Here is a 20,733-nt window from a genome sequence, read left to right on the forward strand (position 1 = left end):
ACATTGGCGTGTTACTGCTGTTAGGTGGGATGGTCTTGGATGGCCATGTGGTGTGTGTATATGTACATGTGTGTATGTGTGTGAGCATGTATACACTACATAAGCTCCTGTTTGTTTTATTGGCTCACTTGTTTGACAGCTTGAATAAGACCATTACAGAAAGAGCGCATGATAAGGAAAGTGGCTGAAAAGGCTGTTTTTGGGGACTCTGTATACACACTCCGTTAAAAAGGACATGAATTAACAGTGTTAAAAACACTGTGCAGAGCTAGCTCGATTAGCTTCAACATGTTATACAGCACTGTTGTACTTGGCCTCCACAGAGTCAGCAATGTGCTAAATGGATCTTAACATAAATAGAGATTTATGAGTCAAGGCATTAAAACATTTAAACAAACATCTGTTAAGTGTTCATGGTGTTAATAATGGTTGGAGGAGTGTGTGTGTGAAGTTTCAAGCCTCAGAGAAAGGTCAGGGATGAGGGAATATCTTGAGAATATTTCCATCACTAAGCTTCTGCATGTACTAATTTAAACAAGCACTTCCACTTTCCATCCACTACCTTGTATCAACACTGGATTTCATCTGGCAGTCGTAATTTTGTCAGTCTGGACCGACTATGAGGAGTGTATGGCTATATGTTGTATAATCACAACCTGTAGAGCTGACAACATTTTCCTCTTTAGAGCACAGAGGTTTTATCTCATAAAATTCTTTATTTTCTTTTCCTTTGTCTTGTCTCCACCAGTTGTTATGTCATGTGTGTATCATTCTAATTGTATCCAGTTGTATGTGTTTACTTCCTAATTAGTTTGTCTATTTATTCCCTCATTTTTCTCTGCCTTGTTGCGAAGATTCATTCCATATACAGTCTCTTCCAATAACTAATGGAACGGCAAGGCCAATTAATTCTTTGTTTTGCTGTAGACAGAAGACATTTGGGTTTGAGATCATAAGTTGAATATGTGAAGAGAGTTTTGAATTTCAGCTTTATTTCCTGGTATTTATATGTAGATGTATTAAACAACACAGAACATAGCAGATTTTGTGTCAGACCATTCAATTTGTAGCTGAGCAAAAATATTGGAACATGTGACTGACAGGTTTCTTATTACCCAGGTGTGTACTGTTAGACTGATTGTTTAAACAATACATAGCTTTGAACATGTACTCTTGGTTTTAGCCTTCAGTTTCACCTGTGAAGACTGCATTTGTTGTTAACAAGAATAAGCCAACATATAGATCAAAGAGCTGTCTATAGGAGAAAAGCAAGCCATTTTGAAGCGGAGAAAAGAGGGGAAATCAATCAGGGGCATTGAACACGCATTGAGCATAGCCAATACAGTGATGTGGAATGTCCTAAAAAAGAAAGAAGCCACTAGTGTAATGGGTCAGCCAAGGAAAACAGCAAAAGCTGATGACAGAAACACTGTAAGAAGCTGTGAAAAAAAACCCTAAAACAAGGGGTGAAGGTATCACAATTCACCATTCAAAGAAGACTTTGAAAACAGAAATATAGAGGCCATAACACAAGATGCAAACCACTCATCAGCAGTAAGAATTGGAAAGCCAGATTGGAATTTGCAAAGAAACACTTGATTCTGATGTTTTGCACAAATTCCTGTTTCTTGTTCATTGCAAGATGTGGCTTCATATTTTATTGTCTTCACTTTACATCTCAATGTAATTAATCATATTCAGTCATAGCTAATCATACCTCTTCTGTTTTCCGTTATTCTCTCCACTCATAAAAGGAACATGTGACAGTGACAGTGTTTCTGTAAGGTCTGTTGCCTGAATGTGTTTATCATCATTCCAGAGAAAGTTCCTTCTTGTGACCAAGAGAGACAGACTGCACTTGACGAGGCTCGGCAGAACCCAAGAGACGGAGTCTTTGTCCCAGACTGTGGGCTGCTAGGCCTGTACAAGCCTGTACAGTGCCACCAGTCCACTGGATACTGCTGGTGTGTGGTGGTAGACACAGGACGACCCATACCCGGAACTTCGGCCAGGTAAACACAGGACATAAAGCTTAATCAACTACATTTAAACAACAGAGCATTTTTATTAAACACGCACTTGTCTTTTTATACACTGTGTTTTGTGTTTATTAAAACTACCGAGAAGTTCATTTTATTTAGAATGAAACAGGATAAAGAGTTAATGAGATTTTTTTTTCTGTACGTGAGAAGTCTGAGTAAAGCAGAGGTGTGTATCAGTTTTGTGTTTGTTCTGACCTTGAATTTAAACCCATTTGTTCTTGCACGGGGAGCAGTATAAAGTCCAGCACCGCTGGCTGGTACGTTGAAATGTATGTTTTATGGAATGACGCTTGAGGTCAATATTAAATACATTATTAATGAATTAAGAGTATCATCATTTTAAAGTTCATGAAAAGTTTAACCTGAGATATTTCTTATCTCAGGGAGCAAATTTTGAATGCATAAAATTATAAAGGAACATAAAGTGAGCTGTAAGTGTAACAGATGGGGGATTGGTCAGCTTATCCTTCTATCTATGTACATGTTTTCTTTATAGGGGAGCATATCAGATTCAGCAAAATATTTTATTATTTTATTATTAAAATTATGATAAAATAACATATATAACACATGCAGTAGGAGCGCACGGTGGCTTAGTGGTTAACACGTTCACCTCACACCGCCAGGGTCGGGGGTTTGATTCCCAAGGTTCTGTGTGTGTGGAGTTTGCATGTTCTCCCCGTGCTGCGGTGGTTTCCTCCGGGTTCTCCGGTTTCCTCCCCCAGTCCAAAGACATGCATGGTAGGCTGATTGGCGTGTCTAAAGTGTCTGTAGTGTATGAATGGGTGTGTGATTGTGTGCCCTGCGATGGATTGGCACCCTGTCCAGGGTGTACCCCGCCTTGTGCCCGATGCTCCCTGGGATAGGCTCCAGGTTCCCCCGTGACCCTGAAAAGGATTAAGCGGTATAGAATATGGATGGATGGAACACATGTAGTTTCATGACCTCAATTTAATATCTCATGGCTACATTGCGTTTTGCACACAATGGAAATATTAAGTCTATTTTTCCTTTTTATATTAAATTTATATGCTTTTTTATTTATTTTTATTTTTTTTCAATTACATTTGACAGCAAAAAAAAGTGAAATCTGCCATCCCCTAATTTTTTTGACATTAAAGAGAAATACTTATGTTAAAGGCATTGGTCTACATGTTTTTGAAAAGCATCTCAGATATCACAGATGCCCCTACTGGTCATTTTAATCATCGAAATGCACCACATGGAAAATTATCTTAAGCAGCTGTGTAATCTGAGTCTGAGTATGCATAACTTTCTTCGGATAAATATTGATGTAATTTAAGAATGTGGCCCATACTGTCTCCTGACAAAAAGCACAAATTGCTCTTCTAAAAAAAGCACTATTGCTTTTTTAAAAAGCACTATTGTTCTAGTGATCCTTTTTTCCTCTAAATCTAATAGTTTGAATGACTGCTTTGATTTAAATCTTTTAGTTTGCAGTTTCATTTTGAGTTCAGGCACTTTCTTTTGTTCAGAGATTTTAACTACCGGATGGATCTTCTGCACGTTAGCTCTTTCATTACCCAAAATGTGAGACAAAGTGCACTCTCATGCCGAAAACATTCATTTTTGGATCACTGAACATTTTTGGAAGTACAAAAAGCAATCCTACTTGGAACAGTCAGCGAAATGAAATACACATGCTCCAGCAAGACCTTTTTTTGTTCAAAGCTTAAATAAAAGTGCCCAACATCAAGATCCGCAAGAACCACATTCATTCATTCATTTTTATTTTAAAGATGAGATCAGTTTGCTAATTCTCAATTCTAAATCTTCACTCCGGTCACTATTAATGAGAGTATAAAACTAAAACAATGCATGTTGTGCAAAACAACTCGAAGCTTCTTTTGTTTTCTAAACTTCCCAAGCAAAGAGGTTAGTCACTGGGTTAGAGCTTTTGCTTTAAAATGTTCTTGACTCATTTCTCTAGTTGGTGAGACAATAGATGTTTTCCCCTAAATGTACAGGTTTGTATTCTCGTCTTGGCTCGTGTGGCTTTTTCCACTCCCCCGATTTCCTTTGTGTCTCAATTAGTTCAAAAATCTCTCTCCCTCTCTTTCTCGCTCACTGTCTGCTTTCTCTTAGATATAAAAAGCCTGAGTGTGCAGTCCGTTCCCCCGTGACTGATATGGAGGATCCTTTCCGAGACAGGGATCTGAATGGTGAGGAAAGAACGGCACATATTCTCTCAGACTGCTCCCTAGAAACCAACTGTGTAAAACAGACAATATTCTCACTTCATAGCTGTGAACTTATAAGTACTCTGTGTCTGTTTATGCACACTAACATCATTTGGGAAACAGTTATGGGATTAGAAGTCCCATGTGTTGCCACCTCAAGGTGGTCTTTCTTTTAAGTGGTAAGCTTTCACAAGGTTCCTGGGCCCTTTCACAGGTTCCTGTTCCTTTACTTTGGTTGATCTACTTTCTCCCCTTCATTTAAAGTTTCATTATAACTGCTCTTTAATTCCCCATCTGGTAGATTTACAGAGTAAAACATGGCTCCTGACTGTGCAGCAGATGTGTGCCGTGGTTTATGGCTGGTTGGAGCAGTGGAGAGGGGCTGCATTAGGAAGCAGGGGGGTTGACTAGTGTGTTGCTGCCCTTGCAAGGTTGAGCAAAATAATTTTTACGTACTCTAGCTGCGTGACCTGTCACTCGTCAGGAAAAACTTCACATTCTTATTTGTAAAAATATGACTTTTCTATCTATAGTAGTGATTTAAAAGAAAAAATAGCAACAACTCATGAACCTTTTCACCTTCCTGAAACACTTGCTGTTAAAAAAAACACTAACAAGGCAGCAAATCAGATATTTTGCATCCATTGAGAGCAAGAGTTTGAAATGGTTCGATCCAATTCCATATTCGATATGCTCTAATTTAACACCCACCTGGAGAGGTGGTGAGGCAGTGAAGCGGTGCGTCACGACTCTTGTCCTTGCCGCAATCACACTAATTGGATTCACCTGCATGCAACCAGACCCCAAACTCCCACACACTGCCCCAGAGGTCAAACAAGAGGAACAGAAGGAACGGTGCGTGAGGAGGTCAGAGGGAGTGTGAGAGAACGCCAAAGAGGCTGAGACCAGGTTGAAAATGTAAAACTAGATTTGTTTATTATGTTCTCCTGTTTGAAGTCGCTCTTTAAGAGACATAATTAGGGTGGAAACACTTGCTGTTAAGGCTCTACATCTGGAGCAATTAAAAGGTACAAGTCAAAGGGGAAATGCACCGTAAAAGTTAACTGGGTGCTGGATGAACATTATGTCAATTTGAATTTCTCTCTTTTTCTACCCCCCCCCCCCGCCCCCCCCCCCCAATTATACATGCAAACACACCTTACAGGCATTTCCAAGCATTTAGAGTGAAAAAAAAGCATGTATCTTCTGACTATAAGCCAGAACAAGTAAAACGTTCTCCTTTTTGTCATTGTGTAGGCCTGTAGATCATGTATATATCCTTTGTTCAACTCTGACAGGCTGTCCAGATGGAAAGAAAATAGAATTCATAACCAGCTTGTTGGATGCCCTAACCACAGACATGGTAAACACCATTAACTCACCAACTCCCTCTGGTGGTGGGAGGTAAGAAGCTTTTTATTTCAAAAATCTACAAACAAATAAATGATCTAAAAAAATAAAAATTAGAAAAAAGATTAGTTCTTATTGTGGATTTTTTTTTTAAATATATAGAACCTCACAAAACAGTGTTTCTGTTCATAGAGGCAGGAAAATCTCAGAATCCCAAGAAGTCCTAAAGGATAAATCCACTCTGAAAGACTTGCATATTAATCTTTATAATTAACATGCTTCTTCAGTGGTGTCCAAGATTTATTTTATAGTTAAAATGTATAACTTTTCACCTTTTTTAGTGGCTACCCACAATTACCCACAATTCTGTTTGACAACCTGCTGGTGCCAGTTGGAATTAGCCCTTGCCTGATCTCTACCTAAAGAGAGCAATGCAGCAGCACTTTATCCCTTTAAGCCGGGTGCACAGTGTGCGATTTTTAATAGTTCTTTGCGACTGTTGCTTGTCATACTGTACGTACTTGACCCCCGCTGTAAACCATGTCACAATGTAGGATCTCAGTCGTGATTAATGTCAGACTTTACAACAGTCAGGACGCGAAAAATGTACGCACGCAAGAAGACTCGTACGGAGTAGGAGAAGCCGCACTACAGGACTGTGCCTCATATCTTCTGACACTGGCAGAATTTAATCAGAGGAAAAATTTTATCCCAACGGCCGTTAATCGGCTGTCGGGGAACACGTCAGTCCAGTGATCAAAGACTACAGATATTGGCTTAGGATTATAGGAATCTTTTAGAATTCTCAAAATTTGTCTCAGATGACCAAAATCGTACAGTGTGAACCCCGCATTAGTTTGTCCAGCTCCTTCAACTCTGCTCAAACAGATCATCTTCCAAAGCTTCAAATTTCTTCCTAATGCCATCATCAACCATATCATGCTTGTCATCAGAATAGCTAAACATATAAATATAACATATTTCAATATATGCTGACATATTTCAATATACACATATTTAATTAGTTTCAGCATTAAAATTTTCATAAAAAAGTGTCGAGTCGAGTGTATTCATTTTACTTCAACACACAATATAATCTTATACACAATACAAAACTATGCCGATTTTTCCAAACATCATCTGCTGTTTTGTATAAAATAGTATTTGACTGTGATCTCCCAGTTGTTTATGTCACGCCGCTGGAAGACAGCTGAAACGTGTTTGAGGTATATGCATTGCATGACTGTCTCTTACCCAGCTCCAATCTTCTGCAGATTTGCAGAACCTGACCCGAGCCACACTCTGGAGGAGCGTGTGGTACAATGGTACTTCTTTCAGCTGGACAACAATGGCAGCCATGACATCAGCAAAAAGGAAATGAAGCCTTTCAAACGTTATGTGAAAAAGAAAGCCAAGCCCAAGAAATGTGCTCGCAAGTTCACTGATTACTGTGACCTGAACAAGGACAAGGCCATTTCTCTGCAGGAGCTGAAAGGATGCCTTGGGGTCAATAAAGAAGGTGAACATTATGAAGCGAATCCATTGGCAGAATGAAGGATGGGGCGATTAAACTGATTGTGATACTTGAATACGTTTTCATGATAGACAGTATGTTATGTTATTTATGTCTGTTAGGGTTTGCTAACAAGCCACCAATAACATAATGGAACCACATTTGTGTGGAAAACATTTTTGTGCTGGCTGTAACACAAAATGTGTTTTATATTAAACCTTATTGTTTCTTAAGTCACAGTTTATTCAGGGCTCATAGACTAATACTAACCATGTTATAGAATGCTGCTATGTAACAAAGGAAAAATATACTCAGTAATATGGTGAAGTTTTTTGTAGAAAGAGGCGTTTATTTAACGTTTCTGGAAAGAGTCTTCAGTGTAGCAGTCAGTAACATTCGGTTTTCAAGCATACAAACGTCTTCAGGACAGAAGACTTTGTGCTTTGAGGGGTAACATTTTAGGTTGCTAGAGAGAGAAAAAAGAAAGGCTAGAAAAGAAAGGCTGTTTAGAGCTGTTGTAACGTAAGTGATAAGAGGAATTAACTTGTTTCACTGACCTTCCATAACACTAAATGTAACTATAAATTCCATTTAAAAATGTATTTGAAAATTGCTGTGGTGTAAGAGGAATAAAACACTTTTCTTGAAGCAGGACATGCCGTCATCTCACATCACATGACCTCACAGTTGATTACTTTCCTATAGCAGCACAGTTCATTATAGTTTATCCATCCATCCATCCATCCATTTTCTGTACCGCTTATCCTACACAGAGGCAGGAATTGAACCCCCAACCCCGGCACTGCGAAGCAAACATGCTACCCACTAAGCTACTGTGCCCCTTCCAATTGTAGTTTATTCGCTACATAATGCTAATGTTCATTACTTAGCAAAATTCACACTTAACTAATGCCATAAATAATTTTAGTTACATTGCATTACTTTAACGTAAGGCATTACCGTGAAACAGAAATGATGAAATTTACAGGGAAAGACAAATGGAATAAGAAAGCTTTCCAAGGTTTCCTGGATGCTCAGGAGCTACAGGACACTAAATGTAGACTCAGTGGCAATTTTCATCATGCTGCTGGAAACAGACAAGACAGCTAGTCTTGTGAAATGTTCCTTGTGTTCTTAAGCTTTACAGAATATGTGAGTTGTATAAGTAAATATATGTCTCTCCTTCTCTCTCTCTCTCTCTCTCTTTCTCCGTCTCTCCCTCTTCTTCTCTCGCTCTCTGTGTTCTGCAGGTACTACAACAAGCAGCAGCAGTCAGGGGACAAGGCAAGGAACTAATTTGTTCAGTAAGGCCCCACTAATCGCTTTCACTAACATGTGCTTGAGTGGCTGCAGATGGCTCCAAATATAATCCATTAACATTCTGAATCACTAACAGAACAGAATTTCAGAATGTAAGTGAAGGAAAGTGTAGTGTTGCTGCCAATCCAGTGTGTGTGTGTGTGTGTGTGTGTGTGTGTGTGTGTGTGTGTTGAGCTGGAAAGAGCAATTAGTTTAATATTTGAATATATTTCTTTTGTAGTAAAGATGCTGCATGTTTAGATTACAGTGTTAATATTTCATGCTGAAGGAACATAACGTGTTGTGTGACATGACAGTCAGCCATTCCGTTCACCTCAATGGCCCAGTCTGTGTGGAGCAATGAGGTAGTGGAATTACAGGAGACAGGGTCATCATGTCTGACTGGAAATAATTAGTCCTTGCCCTTAGCTGACCTGACCATGTAGGCCTGACAGAGGAGGATGCACCTGTTTCTCCATTCGACACTCAAGTGAGGTTTAATCCAACTTTTAACTTTACATGTCTTAGCTGTCTTACCCCATTAATCAGAAATCACTGGCCATGGTATGAAATGTTCCGTAATTTGTACTGGATTAAAGCATGTCTATGTTTGGAAAGCGCTCCCGTTTTTTTTCTTCTGCTTTACAGATATGAAATGACAGTCTGTTCGGAGGGAATGTAATGTTTCTACTGTCATAAATCCGAAAGTATGAGCATGTGAGTTTTAAAATAAGCACTAGGAATCGGGACTGCGGTTTCTGCTAAGTCAGGTGTCTGTCTGTCTGTCTGTATGTCTTTCTTGTCTTTTAGAATATGTTGTAGGGACATAATGAAATAGCAATACATGTCTGGATTGCATGTATGAAAATGCGGTGATGAAATGGATGCTCGAGGCATCATCATCCTGAGTACACTGTCAGAAGATGGGATTGTTCAGGCTTTCCAATATTTATTAGCAGCTGGATTGCTTGTCTGTGATTTTTACTGACTCTAAGGGAAGGCTCTCATGTCACCTGTTATTTATTTTATTTTTTTTTTAAATGACATTGATTTTTATTTTAATTCTATGGACTGGGGATAAACATTTCATATTTCACACTGCCCAGAATAATTTATGTTACGAGCTACTGTGTTCTTTTTCACAAGCTTCTCTCTTTCCCCGTGAGTCTGTTTTTGTCAGCCTGAGAATCTCTATCATAGTTCGGTGGTTACTATGTGATGACAGGTCATCAGCCCTCTGCACTCGCTTCTCGTCTGTCTGGTGGGATCGTCTCGTTATTAGGAGCGTTGTGTTTGTTTACCCTGGCCTGTGGGCTGTGTTGGGTCCAGCGAGGCCTGAGCTCATATGTTTACCCTGGCACTACCTGCTTCGTGCTGAAAAACAGTGGCTGAGAAGGGGCATAACGTCAGGCATAGCAGCATATGGCTAGAGTTGCCAGGATAAATATCAGGTTCATTTGAACAGCCAAGGGGAGGGTTTCTTTTGCCCCCAGTCCACTGGTTTGCTTTAGATCCCCTTAGACATGCATGCCTTCCCCAGCACACACTCAGGGATTGATAAATTGGTGCAAATATCTTCTAAAAGACAGTTTTATGTCAGTTCACTGGAACACAGTGAATTGAAAATTGATGAGTATACTCAAGGTTTGGGATGCACTGCTGCCAAAATATTTAAGACACGATGAGAGCGACTGCCCATTTTCCTGAATCTGGCAGCAGCTGAAGTTGAAATTGAGTTTTTCACTTTTTCTGAGCACTGTAAGGATGTTGGCGTAAAGCAGTATGCTGTATCTGTATCAATACCAACATTCCCACAGTGAATAGCTGACTTTACACCTTAAAATCTCACTCAATTTATTATGTTGTAAGGATTTAGGAGGCTGCCTCCTTGATTTGTGAAATGGATAGATGTCATTTTTCTTGGCTCTGTCTTCTTACAGTGTCAGATTGAACAGAGGGGGCTTTATTTAAAATAGGCATGTTTTAGAATTGTTTACAGATTTAAAAATAAATAAATAAAACTTAACCTTCAACTCTGAAGATTATTAAGACATTGGCTAATCAAAGTTTGTAAGTACAATAAAGGGCCAGATTCAGAATAGTGAGTAGCTATAGGCTTGCACGCTTGTCAGAGGATGTGATGTGGGTTCAATTGAGGAGCAGTATAAACTCCAGCACCACTGTATGACAGTTTTATGTAACCACAATACATATATCATGCTGAAATTCACATTTTGGACATTGTAAATACACTATGCAGTGCCAATGACGGGCAATGTACATACATAAATATGGTACTATTAATGTATTAATAATATTGTCCCTGTAAAATTCTTTTAAGATTTTTTAAGATAGTATCTTAATCCGAAATTCATATAAATGATAAGCAATTATTATAAATAAATGACAAACTGAGTAAGCTTTACCCATAGCAGATGAATGCTAGGTAAGCTTATCCTTTAAACCTTGGACATGTTTTCTTTGCAGGAGAGCGCATCAAATTATATATAAAAAATTACATTAATTAAATTGACAAATCAAATTAGCAAATTAAAAACATGACTTTATATAACTTCACATTATGATTTTATGACATAAATGTACAGTAGTGGCCACATTGACATGTGTGCATAATTTGCTGTCATTTCGTGATGTAAAAGGAGAAAAAGAATTAGTTTTTTCACCACTGCCTAAGCATCATACTTTCTTCCACCGTGCTACTAGTTCCTCATGTAAAAAACAGGGCAAGCTGGATCAAGTGCTATTTTATTAGCTGCCAAATAATGAATCTGGAAGCCATATTGTTAAATTAAACCAAATGTGATAATTACAAGTAGAACTTTTCATGTAGCAATATATTGGCAATATACTAGACTTCTATTAGATGTATATTTGAATGCTTGCCATTTTCTAATTTATATATCATCATAGAAGTATTTAATTTATAAAGTTATTTATAAAAGTACCTCTTGCTTCTTGATTATGTCATATTATAGATAGCAAACCAAAAAAAAATGCTTTTTTGGTTGCATTTTATGGCTTAAAGCCATGTGCTTGTCGTTTAAATCAACCTAACTACCTGCATGAGCTGACTCTGAATACAAGGAACTTTACCCCATGTAAATATTGACGTAAGTTTTGAACTTAAGTTTTGGTTGTTGTTTTTTTTTTTTCTTAATCTGGGTTTTTTTTTTTATCCTGGCAAACTTTACAATGATTTCAACAGTGTTTCACATCATCATCTCTATCAAACACCACATTCCTCCTCTATCACAGAGGAAAACCAGAGCTCTAAACACAGTAATTGTTACCCTGCAGAGGGACAGTTTAACTTTTATGTCTTTACTGAAAATTAGGAAGCTTATTAAACCAGGGTGGCCGATTCTTCCAGGCAGTTTGTTTTGGGAGTTATTCTTCTCTATTTCTCTCTCTCCGAATCCCACCTGTCCTGCACATCTCATTACACATTCTTCAGCCTCGTTGTTAGTGTTGTTTGGTGTTGCCTGGCATCAACAATGTGCTCCTGCTTTGGGAAATTTGTCTAACACATATTTTCTAACAGGTATCTTAGAGGGTAAAGATGTTAGTGACTTTAAATTGCTGTAACATCAGCAAAGTGAGTAATACCAAAACCAGAAGGCAAATGTGCTCTTGATACTTAGGTTCATTGGGCTAGAAAGTGTGGCTAACGTTGCCAGGATAAACATTAGCTTCATTTGGACAGCAAAGCGGGGCTTGTGTTGAATATTCCACTTGAAATTGCTAGTGTATCTGAAGTGCTTCTTGCACCTTATATGTTATCAGTGCTGCGTTACTTTGTTTCTGTGTTCCGAGAGACAGATTAAGCTGTGTTTGTGGTGTATTTGTCTGGTCACTCGCCTCATGGAAGAACAGTTTTGCTGATTGGCATCTTATAACTTCCAGAGACATTAGCACACTTTTTTTTTTTTAGAAAACCCTTCACATGGTCAAATTATAGAATTTAAAGGGAGAAATTTGCATTTAAATATTTCATGTTAATGTCTATCAGAAGGTAGTTGTTAAGATATTATTGTAAGACACTGAGTATATGAATATATATATATATATATATATATATATATATATATATATATAATTTTATTATTTTATTTTATTTTTTTTTATAGAATACTTCACAACATAACCATCTGGTACATGTTGTATATTCTTACTAATATTTATCCAATTGGATTCTTGTATATTTCAAGACTTTAGAATTATAGACAGTTTTGTGAGCTTATGATACTGCGACATAAAGTTTGGATTCTCAATAATGTGAAAGCAGATACAACTTTAGAACTGGATAACTTTTGTAATAATTTAGGGCAACTTTTTGGTTGTTAATGACATTAACTGGTTGAAACCTTTATAGGTCTCTTTATTGAAGGAATATCGATGGATGTCAGATAGATCTAGTCCAAAATTCTTAGGAAATCAGTTTTTCAAGAAAGTTACAGCACCTTACTCTACAGCTTAACCTGTTTACTTAACCTTAAAAATTCTATCTTTTCATACAAATTGGCTGGTGTGAGACCATGTTGGGAATACCAGACCCTTAAGCCACAGTGTCAGCCTGAGTGTCAGTGATTCAGTCAACTGTGTAGTCATTTTGCACCGGGCCATAGTGTGCATGGCTCTAATCACAGATCAGCACTCAGGTGAGGCTGTTCGAAGGCAGAGCGGATCTGGTTTCTCCGCTTTATCAGATGATCGTGTCCGGGGAGCAGCTTTGTGTCCTTAATGGCGCAGTCATTTCACCACTTTCCCCTGCTGAATGAGGAGAGGCCAAAGTGGACTGCTTCTCTGGAGCCTCTTAATTGCCATAAGGGACTGGAGCTATAGAGGAGACTGAGTGCGGAGACACGCAGATCTTACAAGGTCCTCAGAACTAGTAGACAAATGAGAACTCTCAAATTCTCTCCAAAAAGCTCCAAAAGGCCATCACACTAAATAATGGACATAAAAGTCAAGATATCTTGCGAGCGCTCAAATATATAGCTGTGCTTGATAGTGCTGTCTGTTGTGATACACATACAAAGCATGTACTTTTCAGTTAAGATATTGTAAGCAGTAAATCTGGCGGGTGTAATAAAACACACACATACCAGTATTTGACTTAGAGCACACCTGTGTCACCCCACTCCCCCTCAGAAGCCTGCTGTTAACCTTTCATTCTTCTACACACACACACACATACTCATGCAGCCATGTGATCGGCTCTCCAGGGCCAACAACTCCTCTTCTACACAAGCCCTTCCCCCATGGGTTGTGAAGCTCGACTGGAACTCTCCCACTCCTGTCTTCAGACGCCACCTGTAAGCAATCTGGGCTCCCTACCCCAGTCGAGCCCTCTATTTCCTTAACACTACAGCTTTACTGTGATTAATGGGCCCAAGAGGAGCCCCATACCCCATGCTGTTGACTCCAACAATCCCCTTAGTAATGTTAGATTGATTTTGTCATATGTCATACTGTGCAGTATTTCATGAAATAAAGTGAATATGAATACAATAATTAAGATTCTAATATGTAACAATTTGCACAATTCAGTTTGTAAGAAACTTTATTTGATTGAGGCTGAATTGAGGCTGAGTTCTGTCCACTAGAGACATTTACTGAGGAAGGAATAAAACATTCTGGGGTTTGCTGTTATAGGAAAATAATCAACTATGTGGTGGTGTGATTTGGGCCAACATGAAGCTCAGTTACTGAGCACAGTACAGCAAAGTTGATTATTTTCCTATAACAACATGCCACAAAAGGATGGAGGTGTGAGTGTGTCTGAGATTGTACCCTCTAATGGGTTGGCATACCATCCCATGGGGTGTCCCCCACCTTGTGCCCTAAGTCCCCTGGGATAGCCTCCAGTCTCACCGCGACCCTGTATAGGATAAGCGGTCAAGAAAATGGATGGATGGATGGAACATGCCACAAAATGTTTCATTCCTCTTATACCACAGCACAGCACTAACCATCATTTTATATATTAAAGAATAACAAATGGTACTTTTTTATCCATTTATAATTGCAACTAAGTGTTAACCTACGCTGGAAATAAAGTTCATTTACGAGAAACTTAGTGTGTTGTCTAGAATATTCAGATAATTGTACGTGAATAGGATTTTCAAATACAGTCTCAAGCAATTCCTTGCTTAATCTCTTGCATGTTTAAATTTTTTTTTACATTATGATATATTCTGATGGTAGACTTAAAGTACAGTACTGAATAAACCATGACAGTGTGTAAAACAGCACCTTTGAGGGTCAGCAGACAGGACAGATGACAGAGAAATAGTGAGTGAGAGAGAAAGAGGGCTGAGTATAGGAAGATAGAGAAAGAATTACGGCGTGATCACAGAACAGAGATCTGTTTCCCACATGACTTCCGAAAGGGAGAGAACACTATCTCATCCTCCCATGCTCAGACACACATACACACACTATATGCATGTCATGCATTCTTCGTGAATCCTATGCATCGTGGGAGCTGCCATCAGTCCTCTCATCCTGTATGTGTGCAAGAGCTGGGATTGACGTCCTTCTGTAGTGTACTTCACATCATCCTCCCGTATTTGTCATCTTCAGGCAAGATGCGCGTGTGTGTGTGTGTGTGTGTGTGTAGGCAGGATCGTAGATGCTGCTGTCTTGTCATGCGATGTGCACTGAAGTGAACGCACCCTTGACTCCCATTTCTTATCCTGTCTCTTCCCAGTAGGCCGTCTAGTGTGAGGACAGAAGCTTCCAGAAGATGAGCCAAGAGTAGAGAGAAGACAGGCTGATGACTTGAACAGAAAGAGAGAAAAAAGAAGAGGTTCCTAAAGAGAAAAAAAAAAGCTGAAATGATAACATTGGAGCCAAAATATTTGCACTTTCCTCTCCCATCGGTAGACATTTGCCCTGTCTCTGATTTCGTTGTAAACATTTTCTGACTTTATGACATCTGATGTAAGCGGACAAAACTTTGTATAAGAAAATGGTACTCGTACGTGGCTGACTTCCTGCGTCAACCCACACAACACGTTATAAGTGTATTATCATGTGTGCTCAAGAATACTAATCACACAGCAAGGTCTAGTCAGTATTATACACCACAGCAGATTTTAATCACAAACCTTCCATGTAGTCTTCTGAAGTAGAGGTCATAGTTGCACATAACCAGTTTGTTTGTTTTTATAAAGGTCACTTCTTTTATTTTTACATTACATTATATGTACATTTGGACTAAGCATGAACAGAAAAACCAGCCCAACATGGTTTCCATCTTCTGTGTACTTAATCATAAGCATAACACACGTTATTTCAGTAGCTGCAGGTTTAAACATGTATCACATCTTGGTGAGCTTTACCTAAAGTACCTAAAGATAATGTGGCATATCAGATGAAAGATATTTTTGTTGAGTGACTTTATTAGTAACCACTTTATTAGGAACACCTGTACACCTGCTTATTCATGCAATCAGCAAATCCTGTTTGTTTGTTTTTTTTAAACAGACTTAAGAGGATAATAATAATAATAACAATTTCAACATAACTTGTTTTCTTCCCCAGAAAACATATGACCAATCCATTCTTCGTCTTCATAATAAATTTGTAAACACTTCATAACACATGTATAAGGTTAGACTTAACATTTCTGTAATAATCCATTGTAATATAAGAACAATTTGTCAGTATTGCAATGCACTGTAGAAAGTAAACAGCCTTTTTGTTGTTGTTGTTGTTGTTGTTTACATAATTGGAAACAATATGCTAATCTGTTCAACTCTTTTATATATCGGCTCGTGGCAGAAACGAAATATCGCCCTGTTCATTTCTCATCTGTAATAAAAACGTCTCCTCGATGATAAACTCACATGACACACAGTGAACACAGCACGAGCGAGTGTCTCTCAGGTTTCATTTCCTGAGAAGCTGGACGTTTGCATCACACACAGCAGTATGGTCATGTCGGGTCATGAATTTAATTATAGAAATACATATAATATATTGGTGGCATGTGAGAATATAAAGCGAGCTCTATACCGGCTTTAGCGGTCATTATTTACAAGCCTACAGGATCACACGCTTTACTGTTTTTTTACTCTTAACAGCTTCAAGTGAACACACATTGCAGGATGTAAACCGTATCAACTAAATTATTGAAGACTTGCAAAGAATCCATCTTTCTGTGTTTGATGAAAGTGTTTTTTGAAAAAAAAAAAAAATAGCTGGTGCTTAAAATGGAGGTAAATCTTTTCCATCAGATGCTGTTGATACAGACACTTAAAACCTGGGCTCTGGGGAGGTTTTATTGGATTCTCGTTCACAGCACATTTAAAAACAAAACGAACCTTATATAACGTTATACATTTGTCACATGTGCCATGTATCAATGGTAACATTATTCTTTCAATTCTTATAGGCGTTAATCGATGCTTATAGATGTCCTTATATAGACCCTTTAAATAAAGAATAAGAAAAGTAAGAAGGAGAAGAATATAAGAAAATATTACAGAGGTATACAGAACACCATGTGAAGTGATCTTTCGGATTGATGGTGTGTGTGTGTGTGTGTGTGTGTGTGTGTGTGTGTGTGTGTGTAGATGTCCTTGGATGTGATTGCTTTGGCTTGTGAAAGGAAAAAATGAACCAGTGAAGTTGTAAATATGTATCATATGTGCTTTTTGTTCTTTCTAGTTTTTCAGCATCGGTCATGCAGCTGTCTTTCTAAACACCGTTTATTTGGGGTTTTTTTGCCGTCATTTAGAACCTCTTTTGAGTAAATTGTGTAATTAAAGTGTTTTGCTCTCAGCAAGAGTTTGTTTGAAAGTTTGTTCATTCCATTTAAATGCCTGTGTGTGAAAATACATTTGAAATTCTAATGTAATCTGCCACTCGTCTGTTTATTTTAGAATTTTGAAGTGCATGTGTTACATTAGTCAGCTTTACTCAGTTGTTTAGTTTGTACGTAGAGAGACTTTTTCCTCAGAAAACAGCCACTGTGAACGGCTGCTTCATCTAAATTAGCACAATCTCAAGTATTTGAGCTGAGATTACTAAACTAGTCCCGTTTTCTAAATGATGCTTGACGTGTATTTAATTGGCATCAGATGACATGTTGAAGCCAAGCCCTATGTTCTCTTCGCTACTTAGCAATGGGTGTTATTGTCCTAGATTGCATATTTACTTTTATATTAATGCACTTATATATGAACACCTTATTGAACATTTCCAGGAACTGCTTGATGGGTCAAGGACAACATTCCTCACTATAAACTAGTGGTTGCATAGACTTCTCAATTACTATATTCATTAGTCACCACTGTGGGGATATCGACTGGGGACAGTGGAAAAAACAGTGAGGCAGACAGTGAAGAAAGCTAGCTAAATGTACTTTGTTCATCTAAAACTATTTCATATTGGATGGAGCCAAGTCTCTAGTCAACTTAGATTACACATTGTGTAAATCTCTGCTAGGGAAGGTTTTTTTCTTAATGTAAAGTTTTCACTTTGATATCCCTTTGTGGAAAGTGTAAGAGGTGTCCACTCCTCCAGGTATTTTTGTTGTCCCCAATTTCACACGCTTTATCCTGGTCAGGGCCACTGTGGAGCCGGAGCCTCAGAAACACTAGGTGTGATACAGAAATGATACACTGATTCATTAGGTGTGATACAGAAATGATACACTGATTCACTAGGTGTGATACACTGATACACTAGGTGTGATACAGAAATGATACACTAGGTGTGATACAGAAATGATACACTGATTCATTGGGTGTGATACAGAAATGATACACTGATACACTAGGTGTGATATGGAAGTGATACAGAAATGATACACTGATTCACTAGGTGTGATACAGAAATGATACACTGTTTCACTAGGTGTGATACAGAAATGATACACTGATTCACTAGGTGTGATACAGAAATGATACACTGTTTCACTAGACGTGATACAGAAATGATACACTGATTCACTAGGTGTGATACACTGATACACTAGGTGTGATACAGAAATGATACACTGATTCATTAGGTGTGATACAGAAATGATACATTGATTCATCAGGTGTGATACAGAAATGATACACTAATTGTGATACAGAAATAATACACTGATACACTAGGTGTGATACAGAAATGATACACTAGGTGTGATACAGAAATAATATACTGATACACTAGGTGTGATACAGAAATAATATACTGATACACTAGGTGAGATACAGAAATGATACACTAGGTGTGATAAGGAAATGTATACACTGATACACTAGGTGTGATACAGTGTGATACACTGCAGGTTCTCCTTAAAAGTTAAATAAAATTTTTATCATTTGACCATGGCATAGTGAAAGAACACATTCATAGCCATGGGTTGTACATCATTATCCAATCCCACTCAACTAGTATTGAGCACGGCATTCCAGCTAACCGGCTGATCCAGAATCATCTCTGGATGATATTCAAGCTAGACAATGCATCCTACATCTAAAGAAGGCTGGCCATTGAGATATAAGGACATGAGATTCCACGCTGTGCACTCTCATTTCCAAACGCAACAAGAGACTGAGCCATTAGGCCAGACTGCATTTTAAGAACTTCAAGAACGATCCCTCCTTATATAGTGCAGTATGCTATTCAGACTTATTATTTTGTACATTTATTGCATTTATAGTTTGAAAAGCATTGTATCTAGAACTGTAATGTGCAGCCTGTTAATTACTGTTAACTGAATCGTGATTGGACACATTCCTTGCTGCTTTTGCTTGTTTGTTTGTTTTGTTTTGTTTTTTAAATCAGCATTTAACTGCAATAAAAAAACAGCTTTAAAATCTTGCTTTCTTGAATCAATTTTTGCTTTAACTATGCAAAAGTCAGCTAGTTAACTCCTTTTTTTTCTTTCTTTTTTTTTTCTTTTTTTTTTTTTTTTTACAACTTGTAAAAGAATCTGAATTGTTATGCAATACCCACTACAAACCCATTCATAGAAGTTCAAATGAATAAAATAATAAGCCAAAACTTTACACAGACACACAAAAGCCTTTGCTGTGTTTGGGGAACCTCTTGATATCAGGTGTGTGTTTAAAAGTAAAGGTGGGAGTTTAAATAAGAGAAATCACCTTTTAAGTGCAAACTTTCCAGGAGGTCCATTTTAATTTAAAATTTTCATCTAAATAAATCACATAAAGTCTCATGTTTGTAGATGAATTATCTTATACCACAAAAAAAAGTGAGTTTAGGACTAGGAGTGTTTGTCTCTGAACACAATGGTTAATCTGTTAATCAGGACATCTGCTTAATTAATTCAAGGCAGGTTTAATGACCAGCTTAAGCTTGAAATGCCATGTGGTAATGTACTAAGCATTTGGCTAAGGCCTCAGACAAGGTTTTTAGTAAAGCCCACACCTCTTTTCACAGCTGCCCTCCATTTTCTGCAACCCCCACCTGCAGGAATCGGTGTGCATGCCCCCCTGAAGTACTTCCAGACTGAAGCTGAGCAGCCATCGCGCTCCAGCCGTTTCAAATCGCTTGACTCAGTAAGCATGGCTGCAATCACAGCTAATCAAGCTATCAGCATGAAGGCACGTCGATTACTGTGAAATATATGTATATATATATATATATATATATATATATACAACTGATTCATAGTGAGCTTCCTGATAGAACTTTCTGAACTGCAGTGAAGAGATCAGTCAGAAGCACTTTTATTCTCCAACAATTTGTTGTGGTGCAATAAATTTCACAGAAGTCATAGAAATGGAAGTCAAAACAAATGGGTTTAAATGTAAGGGCTCAAGTAAGAAAATATCTCCTAGTTCCTAATTAACCCTGAAATGGAGTTCTCTTTACATGTTTTTTGAACAGTTTAGAGCTTTTAGTTTATTAATAATTAGTGGTGTACCTTTATGGTTCTACATTGAACTGTTAAGAGAGAAATCCTCTTGGAGTTTAGATTTGATCTTGTTTATACTATTGCATATTTGTCATTTGCAGTTGGTGACTTTATAGTTGGTAGATTTAATACGTTTATTTAGTAATATTTGATTCTTTAAACAACCACCACCAACAACAATAACAACAACCACCAGCAACAACCACAATATATACAGTACTGTGCAAAAGCACTCTGTTTTTCTTTAGTACAAATTTTGTTATAAACACTTATTTTATGAATTCTGCATTATTGAGTCAGTACAAAAAATTAATGAATATAAATAAATAAATAGTAATAATAATGTTACATGAAAAATGTTTGTATGTCAGTAAAGAATGCAACATTTTATGTAAGAATCACTTTTCAGATAAAAACCGTAAT

General features: G+C 37.8%; 1 protein-coding gene across 7 annotated transcripts in view; it reads left to right on the forward strand.

The window, feature by feature from the left end:
• Positions 1–16,139, forward strand: part of smoc1 (SPARC related modular calcium binding 1) — a 66,325-nt gene extending 50,186 nt beyond the window's left edge. For 4 of the 7 annotated variants that reach the window (XM_053632304.1, XM_053632309.1, XM_053632310.1 and 1 more), the window contains 6 exons: positions 1,820–2,012; positions 4,149–4,225; positions 5,542–5,647; positions 6,868–7,112; positions 8,357–8,390; positions 15,139–16,139. In XM_053632304.1, the coding sequence (XP_053488279.1) occupies positions 1,820–2,012; positions 4,149–4,225; positions 5,542–5,647; positions 6,868–7,112; positions 8,357–8,390; positions 15,139–15,178 (695 nt within the window). In that variant the 3' untranslated portion in view covers positions 15,179–16,139. Of the gene's footprint in view, positions 1–1,819; positions 2,013–4,148; positions 4,226–5,541; positions 5,648–6,867; positions 7,113–8,356; positions 8,411–15,138 lie in introns of all 7 variants that reach the window. The other 3 variants (XM_053632308.1, XM_053632305.1, XM_053632307.1) reach the window with 3 other exon arrangements.
• Positions 16,140–20,733: the final 4,594 nt, after the last annotated feature.

The sequence above is a fragment of the Ictalurus furcatus genome, chromosome 9 (assembly GCF_023375685.1).
Source record: "Ictalurus furcatus strain D&B chromosome 9, Billie_1.0, whole genome shotgun sequence".
NCBI lineage: Eukaryota > Metazoa > Chordata > Actinopteri > Siluriformes > Ictaluridae > Ictalurus > Ictalurus furcatus.